Genomic DNA, 25,249 nt, shown 5'->3' with positions numbered 1-25,249 from the left:
TGCCCGCGAAAGGCAAAGGTGCCGAGTTCGAGTCTCGGTCCGGCCACACAGTTTTAATCTGCCAGTAAGTTTCAAAAATGTAAATGTTCGTTTGTTAAAAATAGTGTATCTCGGAAAGCTCTTGACCGATTGCTTTGAAATTTTGACACAACGTTGCATTCTGATACAGGCGTGTTTTTAGGTGCATATTTCTTTAATATGTGATTTGTAATATATGTACCATTTTTACTAGAACTGAAGTGGGCGCACACTGCTGCTAGAGTTTGCTCTTTCCAACAGTTCGCGCACGGACCTCAAAGAGCGTAACAGTTATCATTTTTTTTTTTAAATGGGATGAGTCTTTTGATACACCCAGTACTACGAAGATCGTTTCTCTCTATGTAGATCGGCGTCAAAAAAATATTTTCACATTCGAAGGCGAAAGCTGGTGATTGAAATTTCATGAGTAGGTCCTGTCGCAAAGAGAAATGCCTTTGTTTTAATTATGGCCACCCTAAATCTCGTATCATGTCCGTGACAGTCTCTCCCCTGTTTTTCGATAATACAAAAAGTGCTGCCTTTCTTTGAACTATCTCGATGTACTCCGTTAATCCTATCTAGTAAGGACCTCACACCGCGCAGCAGTTCAAAAGAGAACGGACAAGCGTAATGTAGGCAGTCTCTTTAGTAGATCTGTTGCATCTTCTAAGTATTCTGCCAATAAAACGCATCTTTGGTTCGTCTTCCTCCCATAACATTTTCCATGTGCTCTTTCCAATTTAAGTTGTTCGTATGTCTAATTCCTAGGCATTTAGTTGCATTTGCGGCCTTTGGATTTGATTAATTTTATCGTGTAAGCGAAGTTTAACGGATTCCTTTTAGCACTCATGTGGATGACCTCACACTTTTCATTATTTGGGGTCAATTACCAATTTCCGCACCACGTAGGTATCTTTTTCTAAATGGTTATGCAATCTTCGGATGACTTTACTACACGATAAACGCCAGCCAGCATCATTTGCAACCAGCCTAAGACGACTGCTCAGAAAGCTCCTAAATCGTTTATATAGATAATGAACAACAGAGGGCCTATATATAGTACTATATTGGGGAACGCCAGAAATCACTTCTGTTTTACTCAATGACTTTCCGTCAATTATTACGAACTGTGGCCTCTCTGATAGGAAATAGCGAACCCAGTCGCGTAACTGAGATGATATTCCACAAGCACGCAGTTTGAGTACAAGCAACTTGTGAGGTACGGTGTCAGCAGCCTTCTGGAAAGCTAGAAACACGCAATCAATTTGAAATCCCTTGTCGATAGCGCTCAACACCTCTTCTGAGTAAATAGTTAGTTATGTTTCACAAGGACGATATATTGTAAATCCGTGTTGACTATGTGTCAATAGACCGTTCTCTTCGAGATAATTCATTATGTTCGAACACAATACACGTTCCAAAATCTGGCTGCATGTTGTCGTTAACGATATGGGCCTGTAATATAGCGGACTTTTCTATTGCCTTTCTTGAATATTGGTGTGACATGCGCAACTTTTCAGTGTTTGGATATGGATATTTATAGGACACAAACATATTTTGCTGCTCATTTAACACACCTCATGCGCGAGAATGGTCCAAGGCACATAGGTCAAGCACGGCCTCTATCTTGACGTACAAGGCCTTTCCATTTTTAATTTTTCTGTCTGCGGTCTTCTCAAAAGTAAAGCGTACAGCACTTCCGTTGATAAAATTGAAGAATTGGAGCACCGAATTGTACAATATTGTCAAGATTTGCCATATGATTCGAGAATGTTTCAAAAAATTCGTAGATGAATTCAGTATTGCCTCCAAATATGAGGACGACACGCGGAACCCCACCTACGAGTGTACAATGGTTGGTGACTAGTAATAGGTAGGGACTGAAAAATACAGTTTACCAATAATATCCACAACTGATAATTATTTAATGTTGAACATTATAACATGGAAAGTGGAAAAAACACACCAAAACAGGAAAAAATATAAACACGAAAAAGGGAAGAATGCACTACCGCAATTGGCTAAAAAATTAACAGCGACAGTGGCAGGTAACGCCGAATGTGACAAAGAAATAGCACCAAAAATGACAAAAAATAACACTGAAATTGTCAACTATAACACCACAACTGGCAAATATTACACTGAAATTGGTAAAAAATAATACCGAATTTGTTAAGAAAAATCACCCAATTTAATAAAAAATAACACCGAAATTGGCAAAAATAGAGAAACTGACAAAAAAACAGCACTGAGTTTGACAAAAAAGTACCAAAATAGCAAAAACCACAGAAACTGGTAATAAACAACACTGAAATTAGTAAAAACTAACACCGAATTTTGCAAAGAATAACACTGAATTTGTCCATAAAATAAAACGATTTTTTCCTGTCCCTAGTAATAGGGCAGTTTGATTAGGAGAGTCATAGTCTCACCTGTGAATGGTATTCATTGCCATTCACCATAAAGTGATATAGGGGCCACCAACTATAATTAGGCAATATTGAATTACTTCACTCAAATAATTGAAATGAAATTAATACTTTATCATGTAGTGCTTCCACAACAGATTAATATGAGTGTTAAGAAAACCACTTCGACTATTGTTTTATGTGCATGTATTAAGCCACTCGTTTCATTCTATATTAACATCCTCAGTGAAAAAGTGGCACAAATGTGCCAGAGTCATGAATTGATTTCCCAACAAAATGTTGAACCACTAATGTTGGGATCTGACAAGTACAACAATTCAATTCGTGCACTGCACTTGACACTTATCATATTCCAACACATGCCCTTCAACATTTTATTGGGCGGTTAAGCATTAGAAATAATAACACTGGCAGTTTTCTGCCACTTTGTCACACGATGACTTGTGCTTAAAGACTTATACATGTACAAAGCAACCATGTCCCCTTTTCTCTCACCAATGCTTTGCTAATTTCATCTCAACTGAAGTAAATGACTAGTAATAGAAGTGAATGTACACACACACACACACACACACACACACACACACACACACACACAGACAGAGTTGCTCTATAAAAATGAACTACAACTACCAATAATTAAAAGTTATATACAATGAAAGATGCATACTACCCCTTACATTATTTATGTTAATCATTATATCACATAGTTCAGTACAATTTTAAAATGAAGGAACAAAGTGTGCTCAATTAGTTCTCAATAATTTCATTTTAACAGTAGTTCAATAAAACAGCTTGCAAATCAAGTACAGTTGAGATACAGCCGACAATATGAATAAGCAGTTCCATTTGAGATACCAAAATGAAATTTGGCACACACATTAATAGATAGTGTACAGCTAAAAAACTTTTTTTTAAAACAAAATAAAATCCATTTTCGAAATTTTCAAAAGTTAAAAATTTTTAGTTTGGGAAAATTTTGCATTATAATGAATTTAGTGAAGCTACACATATTTTAAAAGCCTGTAATAAACTAAATAAAAGGCATAAATTTCAGGTCTGTATGCCAATTACCTTTTGAGATAATGGCATTTTAATCTTTCGAAATATGGCAGAAATCGCAAAATTTTGGCACATTTAAATATTAATAACTCAAAAATGAAATGTCCAGAATAATTTTAATATTTTATTTTATCTCATTTTGGTAGGTAGGATACAACGACAAAAAATTATAAAGTTCTAAATCATCAAGGTTTAAATTTTTTATTGGTTGATTTCACATGGAATGACTCAAAAGTAACAATTATACTCAAGCATTTCATCAATCTGTGAACATAGTTAGAGGGTTTAACAAATGAGATACTAGAGATTCCAAGAGCTGCTTGGTTTTAGTCAATGTGAGATCTTCACAGAAATGCTGAACAAACTCCAGTGTGAGACACTTCAAGGGCAGTAATGTGCCACAGTGACAGTTTTACAATGAAAATTCCAATAATCTAATATGACTGAAGAAGCTTATTAGTTTTCAGGCATACATTTCAGTACTAATTGTGATAGTGAAATTAGAGGAATTTGGATTTACACAGAGGGGTACTAGCAATCTTTTCTCCTCTGTTACCTTTGCAAAAGTAATAAGAGAAGACTTAAGTGAGTAACCTATGCTGTTGGTGCCATTTTCTTGTAGAATTTATAAGCCAAACACGGTGACCCCTAAAGAAACTAAAGAACTCATCAATAAAAAATCATAACGCATTTCAGGAACAAATTTTGTGTAAAATACAATTTACTCTCTTCATTAATTAGGCTCAGATCCCATAATGAATGCCATTTGGGTTGATGCCACACATGTTGATCACTGACAAACCTTATTTGTGATGATCTGTCAAAATAAGAGGAAGGCAAATGCCAGACAGCATTTTAGATGCTAAATTCTATGGATGTTTAGCATACTAATTAACATTGTTATAATTTTCTCATCTGTTTTATATGAGTGCTGTTCCTCTATCTGGTCTTCTTACCAGAATAGGCTGTCAGAAGAGATAATGCAAAACTTTTTAAAAAAAGTGGTGTGGGTAAGGGTTGAGTTCACTTACCCACTGATCTTACAGAGATATTAATGCACCAAAGTGAAAGGAAGTAGAAGAAAAAAAAGTCACATACTAAAAGATAGATTTCATTATATGTCCCAAAACTAGTTGCTACTCTGGTAAATGTAAATACCCTAACCTGTTGGTGAACTATGAAAGTTCTGTCAAGAAATGTGAAAAATTGTTGTAGACAGAAAAGGCACTATGGAGAAACGGTGAAAGTCAAATGTACGCCATTGTCAATTTGAAAATCCCACACAGATTTCTTTTTGGCTATTTCAGATGCCTTAGAACCTCAAACTTAATTGGGAAGTGGAATACTCATCCTGCTCTAGAGTCCTTTCCTAACAATAACAGACATGTGTGTCAATGTCTTTGTAAACTCTGTTGCTGAATTCTACAGACACCACCCGGCCTTCCACCCCCCCCCTCCCTCCTACCCCCCTTTCCAAGATAGTCATAATAAATAACTTCACACGTGGTTTCCAAACAAGATAAATGTTTCAGACAATTAAAATCAGTTTTTCTGAAATGGGTTGACTGCCAAAATATTACACAAATGTCAAGATAAATTGCCTAAAGACAAAAAACGTGTTTTGCTATATTATGGCAGAAAGCCGTGAGAGAGAGAGAAAAAAAAAAGGAATATGATGAACAATATTAAATTCAGGAAAAGAGTGGTGGGATGACCAGTACTTATTTCAGGAAGTTTCCTGTCACAGTACAGCTAATAGAAACCCACAAATCTACAAGGTAAGTTCCTCCTAGCCTGGGTTCTGAACGACTTGATCGTCTTATATGCTGTATAATCTTCAACCAACCCATTTTCTTTCTTCTAACCTTGCAGCAGCACGGTGACTGTTTCCATTCTATTGGCAGTACTGGCCATGTCACCTCCTGAAGGTACATACTTCTGTCTGTCCATCTGTGAATTTAACGAATTTTTAAATGAAATTTTGATATTTATACAATGCATGGTGACAGAATTCAAGGACAAGTGTAAAATTAGTAACCAAACAGTATCCCTATTGCCCCAATAAATAACTGAGTTTTTACAATTCTGTAATAAATTTGACATATTAGAAAAAAAAATCATTTATATTTCAATGTAGATGGAACCTAAGGATCCACATTAACTGATTTTCCTTCTGATAGGTTCATTGCCATTCAACTATATCCAATTCAGTCATAACAATAGTAGTCATAGCTGAAGTATGTGAATTTCATTAATTTTTCCTTCTTTATTTGCAGGAAAACCCAACCAAATCTCATAGCACATGCAGTGATGGGTCGTTACTCAGCATGGGTAGCTCCGAAATGGACGAGGTATGAACAAAAACTATAATGTTTCTCCTTAATCCGTCTCAAATTTTGTTGTGAATAATCAGAGGCTGAAAACAGTGACATCTCTTGTAGGAATGGCAGTGAAACATCTGAGAACTAACAAACATTTAATTAAAAATAAAATTCTTGTTTTAAATGTAACTATCCAAATGAAAGTGTTTAATTTACTCTGTGAAAGGCTTAATTTCTTTTGTAGTCTTTCACAACTGAATTGACACTATGGCAAACCAAAAATATTTATTAAAAAGGAAACACACAAATACCATACTGCACATGAAACTTACCAACTTTTCTATTTCAAGAGAACAATGACAGTTAGAAATTTCATGTTCAATTATTTTTGGATACATACTCTTGTGGAATGAAGAACATTTTCTTTTTCTTTATAGGACTCCATGGGACAAAACTCTGGTCATTCCTCAAAGATTTCTCTTCAAGACAAGAAAATTTACCAGGAAAATGGTAAATATGAAAGTGAACTTTATTTGTGCGAAAGTAATTTCTATTCATTTGACTACTTTCCAGAGTTTAAGACAATTAGTTCTTTGACTCAAGGAATAACATTTTTCAATATATATGTATACAGTGTGGCCCACTGATCGTCACTGGGTCAAATATCTCACGACATAAGCGTCAAACGAAAAAACTACAAAGAACGAAACTTGTCTAGCTTGAAGGGGGAACTCAGATGGCGCTGTAGTTGGCCCGCTAGATGGCGCTGTCATAGGTCAAACGGATATCAGCTGCGTTTTTTTTTTTAATAGGAAGCCCCATTTTTATTACATATTCGTGTAGTACGTAAAGAAATATTAATGTTTTAGTTGGACCACTTTTTTCGCTTTGTGATAGATGACGCTGTAATAGTCGCAAACATATGGCCCACTGATCGTCACCGGGCCAAATATCTCACGAAGTAAGCGTCAAACGAAAAAACTACAAAGGACAAAACTTGTCAAGCTTGAAGGGGGAAATCAGATGGCGCTATAGTTGGCCCGCTAGATGGCGCTGCCATAGGTCAAACGGATATCAGCTGCGTTTTTTTTAACTAGGAAGCCCCATTTTATTACATATTCGTGTAGTACGTAAAGAAATATTAATGTTTTAGTTGGATCACTATTTTCGCTTTGTGATAGATGGCGCTGTAATAGTCGCAAACATATGGCTCACAATTTTAGACGAACAGTTTGTAACAGGTAGATTTTTTAAATTAAAATTCAGAACGTAGGTACGTTTGAACATTTTATTTTGGTTGTTCCAATGTGATACATGAACCTTTGTGAACTTATCATTTCTGAGAACGCATGCTGTTACAGCGTGATTACCAGTAAATACCACTTTAATGCAATAAATGCTCAAAATGATGTCCGTCAACCTCAGTGCATTTGGCAATACGTCTTACTACATTCCTCTAAACAGCGAGTAGTTCGCCTTCCGTAATGTTCGCACATGCGTTGACAATGCGCTGATGCATGTTGTCAGGCGTTGTTGGTGGATCACGATAGCAAATATCCTTCAACTTCCCCCACAGTAAGAAATCCGGGGATGTCAGATCCGGTGAACGTGCGGGCCATAGTATGGTGCTTCGACGACCCATCCACCTGTCATGAAATATGCTATTCAGTACTGCTTCAACCGCACGCGAGGTATGTGCCGGACATCCGTCATGTTGGAAGTACATCGCCATTCTGTCATGCAGTGAAACATCTTCTGGTAACATCGGTAGAACATTACGTAGGAAATCAGCATACATTGCACCATTTAGATTGTCATAGATAAAATGGGGGCCAATTATCCTTCCTCCCATAATGCCGCACCATACATTAACCCTCCAAGGTCGCTGGTGTTCCACTTGTCGCAGCCATCGTGGATTTTCCATTGCCTAATAATGCATATTATACCGGTTTACGTTACCACTCTTGGTAAATGACGATTCGTCGCTAAATAGAACGCGTGCAAAAAATCTGTCATCGTCCCGTAATTTCTCTTGTGCCCAGTGGCAGAACTGTACACGACATTCAAAGTCGTCGCCTGGTGCACAGAAATATGGTACGGGTGCAATTGATGTTGATGTAGTATTCTCAACACCGACGTTTTTGAGATTCCCGATTCTCGCGCAATATTTCTGCTACTGATGTGCGGGTTAGCCGCGACAGCAGCTAAAACACCTACTTGGACATCATCATTTGTTGCAGGTCGTGGTTGACGTTTCACATGTGGCTGAACACTTCCTGTTTCCTTTAATAACGTAACTTTCCGGCGAACGGTCCGGACACTTGGATTATGTCGTCCAGGATACCGAGCGGTCCATTTTAACACGGGTTATGTATCACGAAGCAAATACCGTCCGCACTGGCGGAATGTTACGTGGTACCACGTACTTATACGTTTGTGACTATTACAACGCCATCTGTCACAAAGCGAAAAAAGTGATCCAACTAAAACATTCATATTTCTTTACCTACTACACGAATATGTAATAAAAAAATGGGGGTTCCTATATAAAAAATCGCAGTTGATATCCGTTTGACCTATGGCAGCGCCATCTAGCAGACCAACCATAGCGCCATCTGGTTTCCACCTTCAAGCTAGACGAGTTCCGTTCTTTGTAGTTTTTTCGTTTGATGCTTATTTCGTGAGATATTTGACCCGGTCACTATCAATGGGCCACCCTGTATATAAGAAAATATTAATTGATAATTTGTAACGATAATATGAGAAGGAAAGTTGCTACTCACCATATAGCAAAGATGCTGAGTCGCAGATAGGCACAACAAAAAGACTCTCACAATTATAGCTTTCGGCCATTAAGACCTTCCTCAACAATAGACACACACACATGGTTCCATTGTTTAATTGATACTTTCATTTTTGATAGCATCTGATGCTGAACTGGACATTGGAGTGTTAGCTGTACCACTCAGCCACAGTGCAGCAAGGCATAAGATGGCTGTGCGGCCTAAAAGAACACACGGAGCACCTAGACGACACAGAATGCAGCAGGTAGGTAAAGAGGTATTGACCTGGTTCAGGGTCAGTTGTAAATTAGTGTTCCTTCTATTTTTAAATACAAAATTTAATGAATAGCTGAATGCAGCAGGTAGGTGAAGCATTACTGACCTGGTTGAGTGCTGACTAGCACTTCTCTTTTTATATACAAAACTTCATGTACTGCTGACATTGAAATCATTATCAAGACCACAAAATTGTGTGCTGCCCTTGTGTATAAGAATTGATTTTCTACAATTACAAACAGACTGAGTTGCTTACCAATTCTTACCTTCAGTAGGCAAAATTCCAGTAATATCATTAGAAACATTTAAAACTGAGAAAACTAATCCTAACTTTCAGAACTATTAGTTGGTTCATCAGAGAGAAAAGAGGGAGGTTGGGACAGGTTAGAAAGTAGGGATAGGCCATTCAGACATCAGAATTAGAGGGACTCACCTGTCTTCATAAGATGGGGTCCTTTCATACTCACAGTTCCAAAAGCTAGTTTTGTTTGGTTGTTAGCTTGTCATATTAACTTCACAGAAGGAGGTAAGCAGAGGAAACAAAGCACAATTTCTAAGCACAATTTATTACAAATTAAAACTCAAAATTACTGAAAACATACTGATGCTTCCACTTTATAACAAATGTCTACTATGTGACTCTTCAAGCTTTCGCAATGCATGCGTTGTAAATAGTCTTCACGGGCTTGCCGCTGGATCACGTTGTGCAAATTCCACAATATTTCCTCAGATCAACTGTCCCACATCTTTAGGTGGTTCAACCTTGCTGGTGGCTCGGTACGACTAACGGTATCCACACTTCGGTGCCCTGTTTCCAGAACAAACGCGCGAAGAATGCGCTGCCGCGTCTGCTACCTACAATGTACAGTTTATTTGAGATTTGTGTATATTATTTTATTGACTCCCAGGTGATATTCAGGGATATGTGAATACTTTCTACATGCATAATTTAGTAGCTTTTTATGCTGGCTGGTAGCACAAGAGGAAACATATCAGACTGAAGGTACAGTTCAATTGAAAGAGTTACAAAACAGAGCCATCTGACCTTTTTAGTAGCAAGGAGAACAGCAGTGAACAGAGAAATAATTTTGAAATTTTGCAACAAATGGTTCTGAATACACTTGCTACTAGACAACACCCATTACACATTCCAGCTTCTTTCAGGCTGGGAGTGAACTGGCAAAATTGCCATGAGCATTGAGACAATCATCCCACCGATGCACCAGATTGAAGATAACAATTTAGTAAAACACTGTGTCTTGCTGTTTGAGGAAGAACATAACTGCCTGCTGCACATTTTCATCTTATAGGGACCACCAAGCCTTCACGGCCTTTTTTAAGGGACCATAGGCATGATAATCACATGGGGAGAGATCAGCAACTGTAAAGTGGGTGCTCGAGTGTCTTCCACTTGTCTCTAATGGAAGAGGCTGGCCTCCTAGGTTGACCATCGCCTTGTGTCAAACCACAACCAACCAGAATTTTGCACTCAATTCCACAATTGTGGTTTTTGACAGACACGCTGCCAAATACACATTATTCATTCTTTGATGAATGCCTACCAGTCTTTGGCCTTCAGCAGCCAAGAAACAAAAAACAGCATGTTGGTCCTGTTTGGTCACATTTGATGATAATGTCACCATAGTTCACGTTTCCGTATTTGCTGCACACACATTGGAAACACATTAATGCCACACTAATCCCTTGCTTACATGTCGATGCTTGTATACCTCCATCAGAGTCATGCTAAATTGCATATAACCTGCAGCAATGCTCTCAAAAGTAAAATTTTTGATCACCCTTATAGATTGCTTGCTAGGATATCATTCAAGTGTGTGGGAACAATAACAAACAGGACTACTTTAAGAAGAACACTACAAATTGTCACAGGTTTGTCTCACCCATGGGAGAATGTCACGGAAATGCTGAAAAACCTGAACTGCCAGGCACTTTGAGTGATGCAAATTGCAGCACAACAGCCTACTTCCAGAATTTTAGAACCCACTATTAAGTGACAAATTTAGGAATAAGCAGTAGCCCTCTATGTATTGCTCTTGTTAAGTACTGTGAAGAAAAGATTAAACTAATTATAGCATGAACAGAAGTCATTTACACAGCCATCCTTCCTGTGCTCCATATTCAAATGGAATAGGACAAAACGCTAATATGTGAAACACTGGAAAGTACTGTCTGCCACGCACTTCACAGAGGTTTGCAGAATATGGATGTGGATTTATGTGATATCCTACAGATAATCCTTTTGCCTTTGTTCCGACAAGCTCTGTGACAGATAATTGTGAAATTCTGTTACATCAGTTCTGAAATAAAATATGGAACATACAAGATTCACACAAAAGTTCAGCATTAGAGTTCAGAAGAGATGCCATGTACCAAAACTGCAAGTACAGCTCATTTTAACAGGAACTAAAAATTAAGACTCTGTTTCTTGAAATGAAGCTCTTGAGTAATATTAAGTAATGACCTTCTGTAGTATTTCTTTGATTCAAGAGAGAGAAGTTATTTCCCACACTTGTTCAAAATGTACACCCTGTAAGACTCAAAGAAAAATGAACATTTAATGAAAGAAAAATTAACTTCTATGCCACAAATACACATCAGTGTCTGAAGAAAAATTCTCTCCTTTGCTGATTGACAGATGAAATGCCAACTGCTGAGTCATAATGCGTCCATCCTAACGAATGACATCAGCAGCTCACTGCAACATGTCAGGTTTGACAGCTGTGGATGGTCTCCCTGACCACTGCAAATTGTGGAGCTCCACGGAACCGCCTTCTGATGACCTCGTCCTCTGTGCCAAGTGACTAACTGTACTTCTGTCCATGGCAGATGTTCCATAGACTTTTCACAAGCGTTTGTGAATATTCCCCACAGTTTCTTCCTCTGCAGTGAGAAATTCAATGACAGGACGTTGCTTGTAATGTACGTCACCTACAGACACCATTTTGAAACTATCTTGCAGCTACGCTTTCTGTCAGGACACTTCAAATAATACATACGCAATGTTTCACATTTGTAGCATCGTTTTTGGCTGAGAAAAAAAAATGCAGTGTATTACTTTCTGGGCAACCCTCCTATTTCCAAAACACCTCTACAGCAGCCGCTTCACTGGATGTGCAATGTGCAGAGTGTTGAATGGTTGGAATGCTGTTGCTGTGCAAAAGACTCTCATAGCATTTACCAGTAACTGTAAAGGTCCTGCAGGACTCATCTCCTTGAAAAAATATGGCCCTACGATAAATGATGCCATCAACCAGCGTCACACAGTCACGTTTGTAGAGTGAAATGGTACAGGTTGATGTGTGTGTGGATTTTCCATTGCCCATATTCTTCATTTCTGCATACTGACATGTCATTGGAAATGGGTCTATCCACAGAAAGTTCCATGTCCATACATTGTCCACTTCCTTGTGAGCAAGAAATTTCACAGCGAACATTTGTCTTGCGGGGAGGTCAGAGGGAGGCAACACCTGAATATGGGTGATTTTGTATGGATAGCAATGCAGTATGTTTCATAGGATTTTACACACTTTGCTCACAGGCATATCCCTGCGCACTGCATGTTTGCACACCACCGCTCAACCCCTCCAGCAATGTTATGGCCACATCTTTGACAGATGTTGGATTACCTGCTTTCTTCTCTTTGCCACACTTCACTTCAGAAGAACCCGTCTATTCAAATCTTGTAATAATTTTCTCCAGACCCTTAGCACACATTGGACCAATGCCTTTTTTCATACTCTTGAATGTACAGAACTTCTGAAGGGCACTTGGAACACAGTCTGCACTCTTGAAAAAGAGCTTTACAGCAATGCACGATCCTTCATGGAGACAGCCATTTGGGCATCTTGGATGCGAAGTGAGGAAAAGCCAAGTACTGCACTTATGTTGGTATGTGCATATTCTGAGAATTAGAGCACCATCTATTAGTAAAATTTTTGTTAATATTTTCCATGTTTCCCCCTGCATCAATAATATGCTGTTCAAATTTGCCTTCATTCTTCTCTTTGTACAGTGTTATGAAACTGGAACTTTAATTATTGGCACCCTGTATATCATTTTCCCATCTTGCAAAGGCACAGATCTACTTGGTGGTGTGTCTTCTGGATAAAGGTTGTTTGTTCATCAATATAAGGCATTTTCATCTGCAATTTTGTAATGCCAAGAGAAACCCAGAATAGCAACATTCCTTCAGAATTATTGAAATGCTTGGGGGAATCAATATGATATAACTATTCCACCTTCATGCAAGACATCTGAAGCAGGCAAAATATCCCGGACTTTAAGAAGAGTTAATAATTCCATTACCAAAGCAGGAGAGTGCTGACAAGTGGGAATATTAATGATCTAGCAATTTAATGTATATCATGGTTGCAAGGTATAAGAAAAAAATTGATTCCAGAAATATGGAAAGATGTAGATGCTGACCTCAGGAAAGGAATGTTTGGGCTCTGGGGAAATGTAAAAACATACAAGCCAATCTTGCCACTATGACTTGTCCCTATGAAAGATATACAGGGTGAAGCCAAATTCACACACTCGGGCTTCGCAGTATGACTCCTCACATGCCAACGATAAAAAAAAATGTCTGTCACAAAATCTTGTCCGGTGAGTACATCCAGCAGAAAAAGGACATTAAAGAGTGGCAATCTTGTAATACTGTAACCACACATGGTAACTGCCTCTCTTAGTACACCTGAGGTGTGCTGCATAGTTGGTGCAGTGGATAGAGTTTTGGGTTAGCATGCAGGAGGTCGAGGGTTCGATTCTGGGTTGGGGCACATTTTTTTATGGCTAATTTCATTCTGACATTTCATACTGTAATATACACAATATCTTAGGTCACATGTATCCCAAATTTACAACATTTTGTAATGCTGAATATAACAAATATGTGGTTAGACAAATAATAGATAGACAGAGGAAACAAATGACCTGTCATAGGACAGAATAACTACCAAAACAATATCAGTTTCGAGATGCTAAAGATGATGGCACAGTACAATAACACAACATCTACTTTTCATTTATATTACATGTAATATGAGCACTCAGATGTCACACATTAGCAACCAGTGACAATAATAATGTCCATATTAATGACCGCAATACCTTCACAACAAAATACGTCATCGTCAGAACAACAGATGCTCAACGCGACCTCCCTGCACGTCCAAACATTGCGCAATCTGCTGGATCATACAGCTCTGGACCCTTTGCAGTAAAGCTGCATCCACAGTAACAAGAGGAGCATGAACACACACTAACAATTCTTCCACATTTGTCGGCAGAGTAGAGTGCATGTGCACCTTCAGGTGTCCCGACAGGAAGAAATCCAAAGGATTTAAGTCACGTGAACGTGGTGGCCATCCAACTGGGCCTCCACATCTGAGCCATTACCCTGGTAATGTTCAGTCCAAATACCGATGGCGGTCTGCAGAACGCAGGTGTTGCGTGAAAGCGTGATGATAGGGGTTCAGCCCATGCTCATGCAGCATGTAATGACTGTGCATTGTGAGACACACAGCTGCGTTGCTATGCTCTGTGTACTTCACTGAGGTTCTTGGTGTATGACCTCCAGAATAGCTTCCTCAGTTGCTGGAGTACTGTGAGTCTGTTGACGACCTCTGTCACACAGTGGTGGAAGGAGAGAACCTGACTCCTGAAGGTGCAGCTCCAGACAACAAAGCACATTTTTATCTGGATGGCATCAATGAGGATTTCTAGCAGCAAATTCATGAGTGGCAACACCAGCCCGGCGGTTATCAGATGCACCAAGGACCAAATAATATCCACAGATTCATCATTTGCGTATGCCATATGTCTGCCACACTGGTTTAGAGGTTACAGTGAGAAAATTCAATATGTGTATACATGTACATTGGAGTCTGTCACAGGCACGTTGCTCCACTGACAACTAGTTCCTGTTTGGTGAAGAGCGCATAGAGTATAAACATGCTGTCAATCTTGCGCCCTGTTCCACCTAACATGCATTACCACTCTGACAGATATTGTTCTGCATGATTCATCCCAACACCACTAATTGTGAAATGTTCGGTTTTGAATTACACTGTTTCCCTAACAGTAATAGACGTGATGTTTCCAAAATCCCATCAATAGAATAATAATAATAATAATAATAATAATAATAATAATGCATTCAGATATGTACTAAACAGAATTGATAACACATACAAACAGTAACCGAGTTTGGACTTTATTCACAAGCACATTGCTAGTCCTATTGGTAACGTAAGGCCCTAACAAAAAGTAATCCACCTGAACGAGGCAAAAATAATAGTTTGTTACTAATTTATGGGGCCGTTGGAGGAGGATACAAGGAAAACAGGTTTTGCATCTAGTAGATGAAGTGATGCAGATAAATTCACACCCATGATGAGGAAAGGGCCCCTTCCAAAGCTGACCAATCTTCCATTTCTATGATTGTAGTATGTAAGTGCAAAATTTGGAAATTTTTGGTAAGGTCATAAGACCAAACTACTGAGGTCATCAGTCCCTATACCTACACACTACTTAATATAACTTAAATTAACTTATGCTATAGACAACACACACACACACACACACACACACACACAGACACACTCGCACACACACAGACACACTCGCACGCACACCTGAGGGAGGACTCAAACCTCCAAAAAGGGGAGCCGCACGGAGCGTGACAAGGCGCCTTAGGCCATGCGGCTATGTAAGTGCAAGTGTTTTCTAGATGACCTGCTGCAATCGCTGTTGACAATTAAAATGCCAGCTACAGTACTACCTGGACTACATTTACCAAATAAAAAACATATGGTTCAACCCAGGATCGAACCCTCGACCTCCTGCACGCTAACCCAAAACTCTACCTCTACTGCACCAACTGTACAGCACAACTACTGTGTACTGACAGAGGTAGTTACCATACATGTGGTTACAGTGTTGCCAGATTGCCACTCTTTAACGTCCTTTTTCTGCCAGATATATTTGCTGGACGAAATTTTGTGACAGACATTTTTTTACCACTGGCATGTGAGGAGTCGCGCTACAAAGCCGAGTGCGCGAATTTCGCTTCACCGTGTATATGTTGATTACACTAGATAAAAAATCAGTCATGTCATATTTCAATGAGGAACTTGAAACTTTTAGCTTAAGCAGGAGCATGTAAAGAAACTATGGCCCAAGTTTAAAAAGAGCAGCACTGAATAGATATGCAAAGTGTGGAACAGATCATAATGGAAGGGACCCTCCATGGTATACAGTCACTGTAAGGAAACGCCTAAAGAAACAGTGACTACTGCATAACAGGTGTAAAACATAGCATAGGACTGTAGATAGAGCGATGCTGAATGAAATGTGTTTGGCTGTCAAGAGAGCAACATGTCAAGCCTTTATTGATGAAAGTAGTAGAATATTGTCAAATGACGTATCAGAAAGCCCAAAGAAATTCTGGTCATTTGTAAAGGCTTCTAGTTGCACCAAAGTTTGCGTTCAATCCCTAGTGAGTGACGCAGGAACTGAAACTGACTGTAGCAATGCAAAAGCTGAAATGATTCTGTTAAAATTCAACAAAGCTCTAGGGCCTGATGGGATCCCTATCAAATTCTATAGTGAATTTGCAGCTGAGTTAGCCCCTCTTGTAACTCCAATCTATCATAGACCCAGCGAACAAAAAAACCATGCCCAGTGGTTGGAAGAAAGCACAGGTAATGCCCATTTACAAGGAATGGAGGAAACGGCATGCTATATTGGATGGAGTCATTGTCAGACATACAAGTAATTTTGGGTGCACCCCAAGGAAGTGTGTTGGGACCCTTGCTGTCCATGTTGTATATTAATGACCTTATTGACCTCAGACTTTTTACAGACAATGCAGTTATCTGTAATGAAGTAATCTCTAAAAGAAGTTGCTTAAATATTCAGTCAAAGAGATACAAACATTGGCAACTTGCTATAAATATTCATAAATGTAAAATTGTGCATTACACAAAATAAAAAAAAAAACATAGTATCCCGTGACTACAATATCAATGAGTCACAGTTGGAATCAGCCAACTCATACAAATACTTGGGTGTAACACATTGCAGGGATATAATATGGTACGATCACATAGACTCAGTTTTGGGTAAAGCAGGTGGTAGACTTCAATTTATTCATAGAATACTGGATCAGTGCAATCAGTACACAAAGGAGATTGCTTACAAATCACTTGTGCAATCTATTCTAGAATACTGCTCAAGTGTATGGGACCCATACCAAATGGGACTAACAGGGGATATTTAACATATACAGAGAAGCACAGAACGAATGGTGACAGGTTTGTTTGACCCATGCAAGAGTCTTACAGTGATGCTGAAGAAAGTGAACTGACAGACTATTGAAGATAGATGTAAACTACTAACAAAGTTTCAAGAATCAGCTTTATATGATGACACTAGGAATATACTACAGCCTCCTATGTATTGCTCACATAGGGATCGCAAGGACAAGATTAGAATAATTACAGCACACACAAAGGCATTCAAACAGTCATTCTCCCCATGTTCTATACATGAATTGAATGGGAAGAAATGCTACTAACTGGTACAATGGGATGTACCCTCTACCATGCACTTTTTTGTGCTTTGCAGAGTTTGGATGTAGCTGTAGATGCCTTAGGAGATAGACTGAAGAAAGGCAACCATGTCAGACTTACAAACATTTTCTGTTCCATTTTTATTTCTGTGATCCTGTACAGTACAAACATATAGTCTGTGTAAGCTGCTTATCAACAAACAATTTGGCCTATATATTTTCTTCCTTGCATTTCTCCCACTGTTTAAGAATGACAATTTTGTGTCAGCACAACCTCAAAAAACAGTATTAATTTCTAATGGTGAATGATGTGGTATGTAATAATGTGTGTGGGAACTAAAGGAAAAAGAAGGCTGAAGAAGAGAAGCCCAATCATGTGGCAGAAGATTCAAAAGTAACCCGTGTTCACTAGCGTGCCACAAGATGCCAACTGGAAAACTAAACACAAGATTTGAGAGCTAAAATTAAATCAGTGTACCTGTAAGAGGTGACAGCTGGTTGAGCATAAAAAAGAAATAAAATATGAAGAAAGATAAAGGGCATACTGTGTGAGAGCAATGAAGTCAGGGGATGTCAAAAACCAAATAAAAGGTCAAAGGTATTTTCATAGCTATTACAACACTGGAAAGATGAACTGCTGCACTAGTTTGATTTGAGAAAGAACTTTTATATATTTCTTTGAAAACTGTGTCATTATATTCTTCACTTTACTTTCCTTATCTTATATACACTTACAGATTTTTTAAACACATAAATCTGGTAACTATAAACATAAATACACTTGTATTCCCATAAGATCACATGACTCAGTTATATTTGACTACATCCACATCTACACTCTACATGCCACCTTGTGATCTATGTTGGAGGGTGCTTTGTGCATCATTGCCACTTTCCCTTTTCCTGCTCCAGTCACGAAGAGTTTCTGGGAAGAATGATTGCTGGCAAGCGTATGTGTAAGTTTGAATCTCTTTAATTTTATCCTCAATGTTTATTCGCAAGATATGTATAGGAAGAGGCATTATAATATGTTGGTTGATTCTTCTAGGAATGTATGCTGTCGAACTTTTAACGGTAAAGCACACCATGATGCCTCTCTGAAAGCACCTGACACTGGAGTTGTCAGAGCACTCCATGACAGCCTCACATCTACAAAATGATCCTGTAACAAAACACAATTCTTTGCTTTGGATCTTTTATATTTCCTCTATCAATCCTATCTGGTATGGATCTTAGACCGACAAGCAGTATTCAAGTATTGATCAAATGAGGGTTTATTACACTACTTCCTTTGTGGAAGTCTTCCAGTGAATCTCACTCCAGCACCTGCCTCAACTGCAATTAGCTTATGTGCTCTTTCCATTTCAAACAACTCTGTACACAGCTCCTAAATAATTTATGGCAATGATTGCTTTCCGTGATTGTTCTGCAACAGTGTAATCATACAATAATGGGTCTTTCTGTCTATGTACATGCAGTAAATTAAATTTGTTTTTGTTGAAAGTCAATTGCCATTCCACACGTGAAGCCTCAATCCTCCACAGGTCTTCCTGCATTTCACTACAATTTTCTAGTGTTGCGACTTCTCTGTATACACCAACATTATCTGTGAAATGCCTTGTGGAACTTCCGAAATTATCCACCGGTCATTTATAGAATTTGTGAACAATAAGTGTCTGATAACACTCCCTTGAGGTGCAGCTGAAGATATTTCTTTGTATGAAGATAACTCTGCCTTAAGAATCACATGTAATGGTCTGATATTCCATATGCTGACATTTTGTTCATTAAGAACTACAGAACTATTTTGAACACCTTCCAGAAGTAAAGGAACATGGCATCAGCCTGGGTACTGATATATACCGCTTTCTGGATCTGTTGACAAACAGTGTGTGCTGGGTTTCACATGACTGTTGTTCTCAGAACCCATATTGATCTCTACATATGAAATTTTCAGCATCCAAAAATTTCATACTGTGCAAGCACACACATGCTCCAAAATTCTACAACATACTGTCACCAGAGACATGGGCCTACAAATTTTTGTTTATGTTCTTGAGAAAGAGAATGACCTGTGCTTTTTTTCAACCATTAGGAATGCTTCTCTTCTCCAGCAACCTGCAGCACCCTGCTGCTAGAAGAGGAGCAGTGATCACTTATTTCAATATCTGTCATGTTGACATTTATGCAATGATTTAAAGGAGGAACTACTGCATGATCTTACTCAGTAAAACAATTTCGGAAAAAGAAATTTACTATATCAGCCTTGTCTTTGTCATCTGCCATTTTGATGCAATTATGGTCAAAAAGTATCTGGATATATGGATTCAATCCGCATACTGATTCAACATAAGACCAAAACTTCTTAGGATTTTTGTCAAGCCAGTAGGTGGAATTTTACTTTCCAATTTGTTGAATGTTTCACACTTGACTCGCCTCACATTAATTTTGGCTTTGCTCTGTCTTTGTTTGTGTGTCAAGCTTTGGCTATGTTCAGATTTACAGTAAAGTTCTCTTTCAAACTAATTGTCTAACATAGCAGGTCAACCCAACCCTTGCAACTTTGTACAGCATGTGCCTTTCTAAAGCTTATTATACAATAGTCTAGAACTTAGTCCATTGATGCTGACCATTGTCAGTACTAGCAATGAAATTTTCATGTTCACCATACAGGTAATCCGCTATCTGTTTTAGGTCACTTTTGCTAAGCAGAAATAACTTCCTATCTTTCTTCATACACCATGCTGAGTGGTAACTGTAATGGCCTTATGATCACTGATTCCATGTTCTATGCTAAATGAGCCAAAAACTTCATTCCTATTGATTACAAGGAGATCTAATATGTTGCCTTCACATGCCAGTTACCTGATTAGCTGCTCAAGATACTTTTCAGATAAAACATCTAGAACAGATTCACATGGTTCTCTGTCCTGACTACCCATCTAAATCACTTGAGTATCCCAGTCCACAGATAGTAAGTGGAAGTCTCCACCTAATATTATAACCTGGAGATTTAAATAAAATATTCTTCCAGTTTCTCCTCAAATGCTGCACTACTATTGTTACTGAGGCAGGGGGTCTAATAAGAGCACCTATTGACCATGTTTGATCCATCTTTAACACTATCTTCATCCAAATTATTTAGCATTCAGAATCTGTACTAACATCACTAATTATTATCACATTTTTTACAGCTATAAACATGCCCCCATTACTGGCATTCAATCTCTCCCTGCAATATACTGTACATTCCAATCTGAATTTAGTATTTCATTGCTATTAACACCTGTTTACAGCCAGGTTTCTGTCCTTAGTATTATGTGGACATTATTGCCACTTATCAGCAAGACTAGTTCTGGGACCTTTCCATAGACACCCCTGAAGGTAACTGATACTATATTAACATTTTCTTTCTCTGATCTGCCATGATGGATGCCACTCTTTTTAATTAATGAGGACAGCATTCTTCCTTGTCTGAGATTAGAACGATTATTATTATGTCTGTGGAGGGATTTCTCTATCTTAAAAATCTAAATGTTTACAGCACATCTACTCCAGTACCCCAGTAGCCATTTCTTGTGCCTGGTCATTTAAGGCGTTAAGGGGGCAGAGGGTGTTGGTTCTACAACTTTCTGTCAATGGTGGAGGTAAAGAAACCTGCATCTGAGAAACTCACCCAACTGTCTGAGCCTCTGGTTTAAGACTGCAGGAGCTGGAGTACAGTATGTTGGTCATTGTGAGTAGCACAGTAACAGCCTTCTCTTTCTCACAGATGCTATTATGAGTAGATCATAATTTTTTTCCTTTCAATCATTCCATTTGTTGGCTATATCCTTTCTCATTGCCCTCTGTTCTCTTTTTACAACTAGCTGACAGCCCCTTTTAGCTTAAAGTCATAAACACCAATCAGTACTATCCACTTGATTTGCTTTACATACTAAGCTAAATTTATTGTACATGTTTTATTTGTCAGGTTATTTGTCTTGTAATTGGAGATGATGATGTGCGTAATGGTACAAACTTGAAAAGCAAAGATTATATAGTCACCAGAGAAATTAATTGTTAACACTAAGTATACATAAATCAATTCATAACTATAAAACACTGAATTAAATAATTCACTGGCACATCGATTTATAGTGGTGTGCAATTCAACAAATTTTGCTTTGGTAATCAGACAGATTTAGCAATTTCAAGAATTGAAGAGTAACTTAAATCTTTACCAGATCTGCCCCACTAAAAAACAAAACCAAGGTTGCAGAAACATATAATTAGTGAAACTAATGGTATAAAGTATCTCTTGACCGAGACCACTTTAACCTACGCATTAAATTTCTTACACCCTATTTTAGTGCATAAGCATAAAAAGGGCAGGTACTGCAGAATGAGGGGTGATTACCCCATCTGTTGTTGCTATCATATCTGAGTTTTGATATGAAATCCAAAATCTAGCCTACACCCAAGGTTATAATATCATATGATTGTTGGGCATTGTTACACTTCTTTACTCATAAAGTACATAGTAGTAACACATTCCTTCCAAAAATTGTGATCTCTTTACACAATTTTTCAATAGCTAGTAACAAAATATTTGAACAACATGTATCGTAATTGTAACTGACTATCTTCTTCCATGTTCATAGATTTCTGCTGGGAGCTCCCTGCCTACAACCCCAGAAGTAAATGAAGAAGCATCTTGTAGGAGTACAAGTCCAGAGGTGAAACAAAGGAAAGGTATATTTTAACAATACCTTGTCTATGAGTGCCAAGGTGTAATATTCTTAATTTTGTTTATGTTTATGAAAAAAGTAATACAAAGAGGAGTAACAGGGGCTAATAAAGCTCCTTCTTCAGCTTGCAACTCAAGCAAAGCTGGAAAAATGAAAAACATTGAGCAATATAAATCTCAAGTTACCAACAGTTATCCATGTGTAATCAACAATTATGTAATTCCTGACAGATTAAAACTGCAAACCAGATCAGGATGTGAACCCAAAACCTCTGCTTTTCATGGGCAGTACTCTAGAGACTGATCAATTCAGGCATGATTCACAACCTACCTCCAGAGTCTTAGTTCTGCCAGTATCTCTCTCCTACCTTCCAAAACATATGTTCTCCTGCTTATGTTGCACACATAGCACAGAACATTACAGATTATTTCTGTTGTGGACTGACAAGAGCAGTCAGTCCACAATGAAGTAGCCGATAGGGCACGCGTCAACTCACGCCGTCTTGCGTTAAATCTGAAACAGGATATGTGGTAAAAGCTATAAAGAAAAGAACGGAGCTTCTCATATACTTATCTTTAATTTCTTCTTGTACATCTCTATGGTGAACACAAGTGAGACTCTCTCCAGATATGGATAACTGCGCCTTGCTAGGTCATCCGTACTACTGGGGGCGAGTTCTAGTCAGTCTCTCGAGACCTGCCATGTGGTGGCGCTCGGTCTGCGATAACACAGTGGCGACACGCGGGTCCGACATGTACTAGAGGACCGCGGCCGATTTAAGCTACCACCTAGCAAGTGTGGTGTCTGACGGTGACACCACAATTTCCATAGTGAATTTTTACTCTGCAGCATAGACAGCACTGATTTGAAACTTCTTGTCAGATTCTGGAAACACTCCCTTAGGCTATGTCTAAGTCAGTTCTGTGCAATATCAATTGATTGAGGAGTACTAATTCCATATCGTATGCAAGGGAACTTGCGTGAAGTTTGGGCTCTAGGGAAAAGGTACTGGTGGAAGTTAGGCAGTGAGGGTATATTATGAGTCATGCTAGGAAAGTTCAGTGAGCAGCGCATTTGCCCACAAAGGGCACAGATCTGCATTTTGAGTACCAGGTAGGCACACAGTTTTAATCTGCCAAAAAGTTTCAAATCATCACACACTTAAGTGCACAGAGAAGATTCATTCTGGAAACAAATATGTTGTTCATGACACATGTCATTTGTTTTATTCTATTATCCAAAAAGTTTGTGGACACTATAAGTAAGAGCTGTCTCTTCAGTTCACTTCAACTTAGTACATTCTACAGGACTTGATTTTATACAAGTGCTATTTAACTTCTACTATGTATGACACTCAAACATTTCTGCTTTTCATTCCATTTATTTTTGGACCTTGCAACTGTTTTCATTTTCATTATTTTATGGCACTTTCTTATATGGATGTGGAATGCATTTCAGAAAAGAAAGTTACTGAACCAACTGAGAATCATGACCACTTATATAACGTATCTTGTAAACATTTTACTTTACACTGAGGTGACAAAATTCATGGCATATCGCCTGATATTGTGTCAGACTTCTTTCTCCCAGCATAGTGCAGCAGCTCAACATGGCAGGGACTCAACAAGGTTGGAAGTCCCTGCATAAATATTAAGCCACACTGCCTCTACAGCCATCCATAATTGTGAAAGTGTTGCTGGTACAGAATTTTATGCCTGAACTGACCTCTCAGTTATGTCCCATACGTGTTTGATGGGATTCATGTGAGGCAATCTGGGTGGTCAAAACATTTACTTAAATTGTCTAGAATGTTCTTAAAACTAATCACGAACAATTGTGGCCCAGTGACAATTCCATCATTGTTAGGGAACATGAAGTTCATGAATGGCTGCAAATGGTCTTCAAGTACCTGAACATAAACATTTACAGTTAATGATCAGTTCAGTTGGACCACAAGATCCAGTCCATTCCAGGTAAATACACCCCACACCATTATGGAGCAACCACAAGCTTGCAGTGTCTCGTTGACAACTTGGGTCCTTGGCTTCATGGTGTCTGCACCACACTTCAATCCTACCATCAGCTCTTACCATCTGAAATCAGGACTCACCTGGCCAGGCCATGGCTGTCTAGCATCCGACTGATATGATCATGAGCTCAGGAGAGGTGCTGCAGGCAATGTAGTGCTATTAGCAAAGGCACTCGTGTCAGTCGTCTGCTGCCATGGCCCATTAATGCCAAATTTTGCCTCACTGTCCTAATGGATACATTCAGCATACATTCCACATTGACACTGGTGGTTATCTCCTGGAGTTTCTTTGTCTGATAACACTGACCACTCTACACAAACGCTACTGCGTTCAGCCATTAAGTGAAGGCTGTCAGCCATTGCATTGTTTGCAGTGAGAGGTTGTGCCTGAAATTTGTTATTCTCAGTACACTCTTGACACTGTGGGTCTCAGAATACTGAATTCTCTTATGATTTCTGTGGTGTCACCGCCAGACACCACACTTGCTAGGAGGTAGCCTTTAAATCGGCCGCGGTCCGTTAGTATACGTCGGACCCGCGTGTCGCCACTGTCAGTGATTGCAGACCGAGCGCCACCACACGGCAGGTCTAGAGAGACTTCCTAGCACTCGCCAAAGTTGTACAGCCGACTTTGCTAGCGATGGTTCACTGACAAATTACGCTCTCATTTGCCGAGACGATAGTTAGCATAGCCTTCAGCTACGTCATTTGCTACGACCTAGCAAGGCGCCATTATCATTTGTTATTTATCTTGGGATGCATGTACAGTCAGACCGATGTTCACCAATTATGGATTAAAGTTAAGTATTCCAGCAGCTATGTACTTTTCTTGATAGTATAACTACTTTACCTGTTCCAGATGTCACGCCAGCCTGCGTGAGCTTAAACGCGTGCCTTTCGGCTTCCTCCAAACCCCGTGAATTGGCTCCTGCCAATTCACAACAATTTCTTAAATGGAATATCCCACGTGTCTAGCTCCAACTAACATTCTGCGTTCAAAGTATGTTA

The 25,249-nt window shown here is 38.8% G+C and overlaps 1 protein-coding gene across 1 annotated transcript in view; it reads left to right on the top strand.

Annotated features, from left to right (window-relative positions):
- LOC126199256 (uncharacterized) overlaps positions 1-25,249 on the top strand; it is a 281,991-nt gene that overhangs the window by 231,320 nt on the left and 25,422 nt on the right. The window contains exons 3-6 of the mRNA XM_049936053.1: positions 5,786-5,860; positions 6,268-6,340; positions 8,754-8,878; positions 22,126-22,216. Of these exons, the coding sequence (XP_049792010.1) occupies positions 5,786-5,860; positions 6,268-6,340; positions 8,754-8,878; positions 22,126-22,216 (364 nt within the window). The remainder of the gene's footprint in view (positions 1-5,785; positions 5,861-6,267; positions 6,341-8,753; positions 8,879-22,125; positions 22,217-25,249) is intronic.

Source organism: Schistocerca nitens, chromosome 8 (genome assembly GCF_023898315.1).
Source record: "Schistocerca nitens isolate TAMUIC-IGC-003100 chromosome 8, iqSchNite1.1, whole genome shotgun sequence".
Taxonomy (NCBI): domain Eukaryota; kingdom Metazoa; phylum Arthropoda; class Insecta; order Orthoptera; family Acrididae; genus Schistocerca; species Schistocerca nitens.
This window is presented reverse-complemented; position numbering and strand designations above follow the sequence as displayed.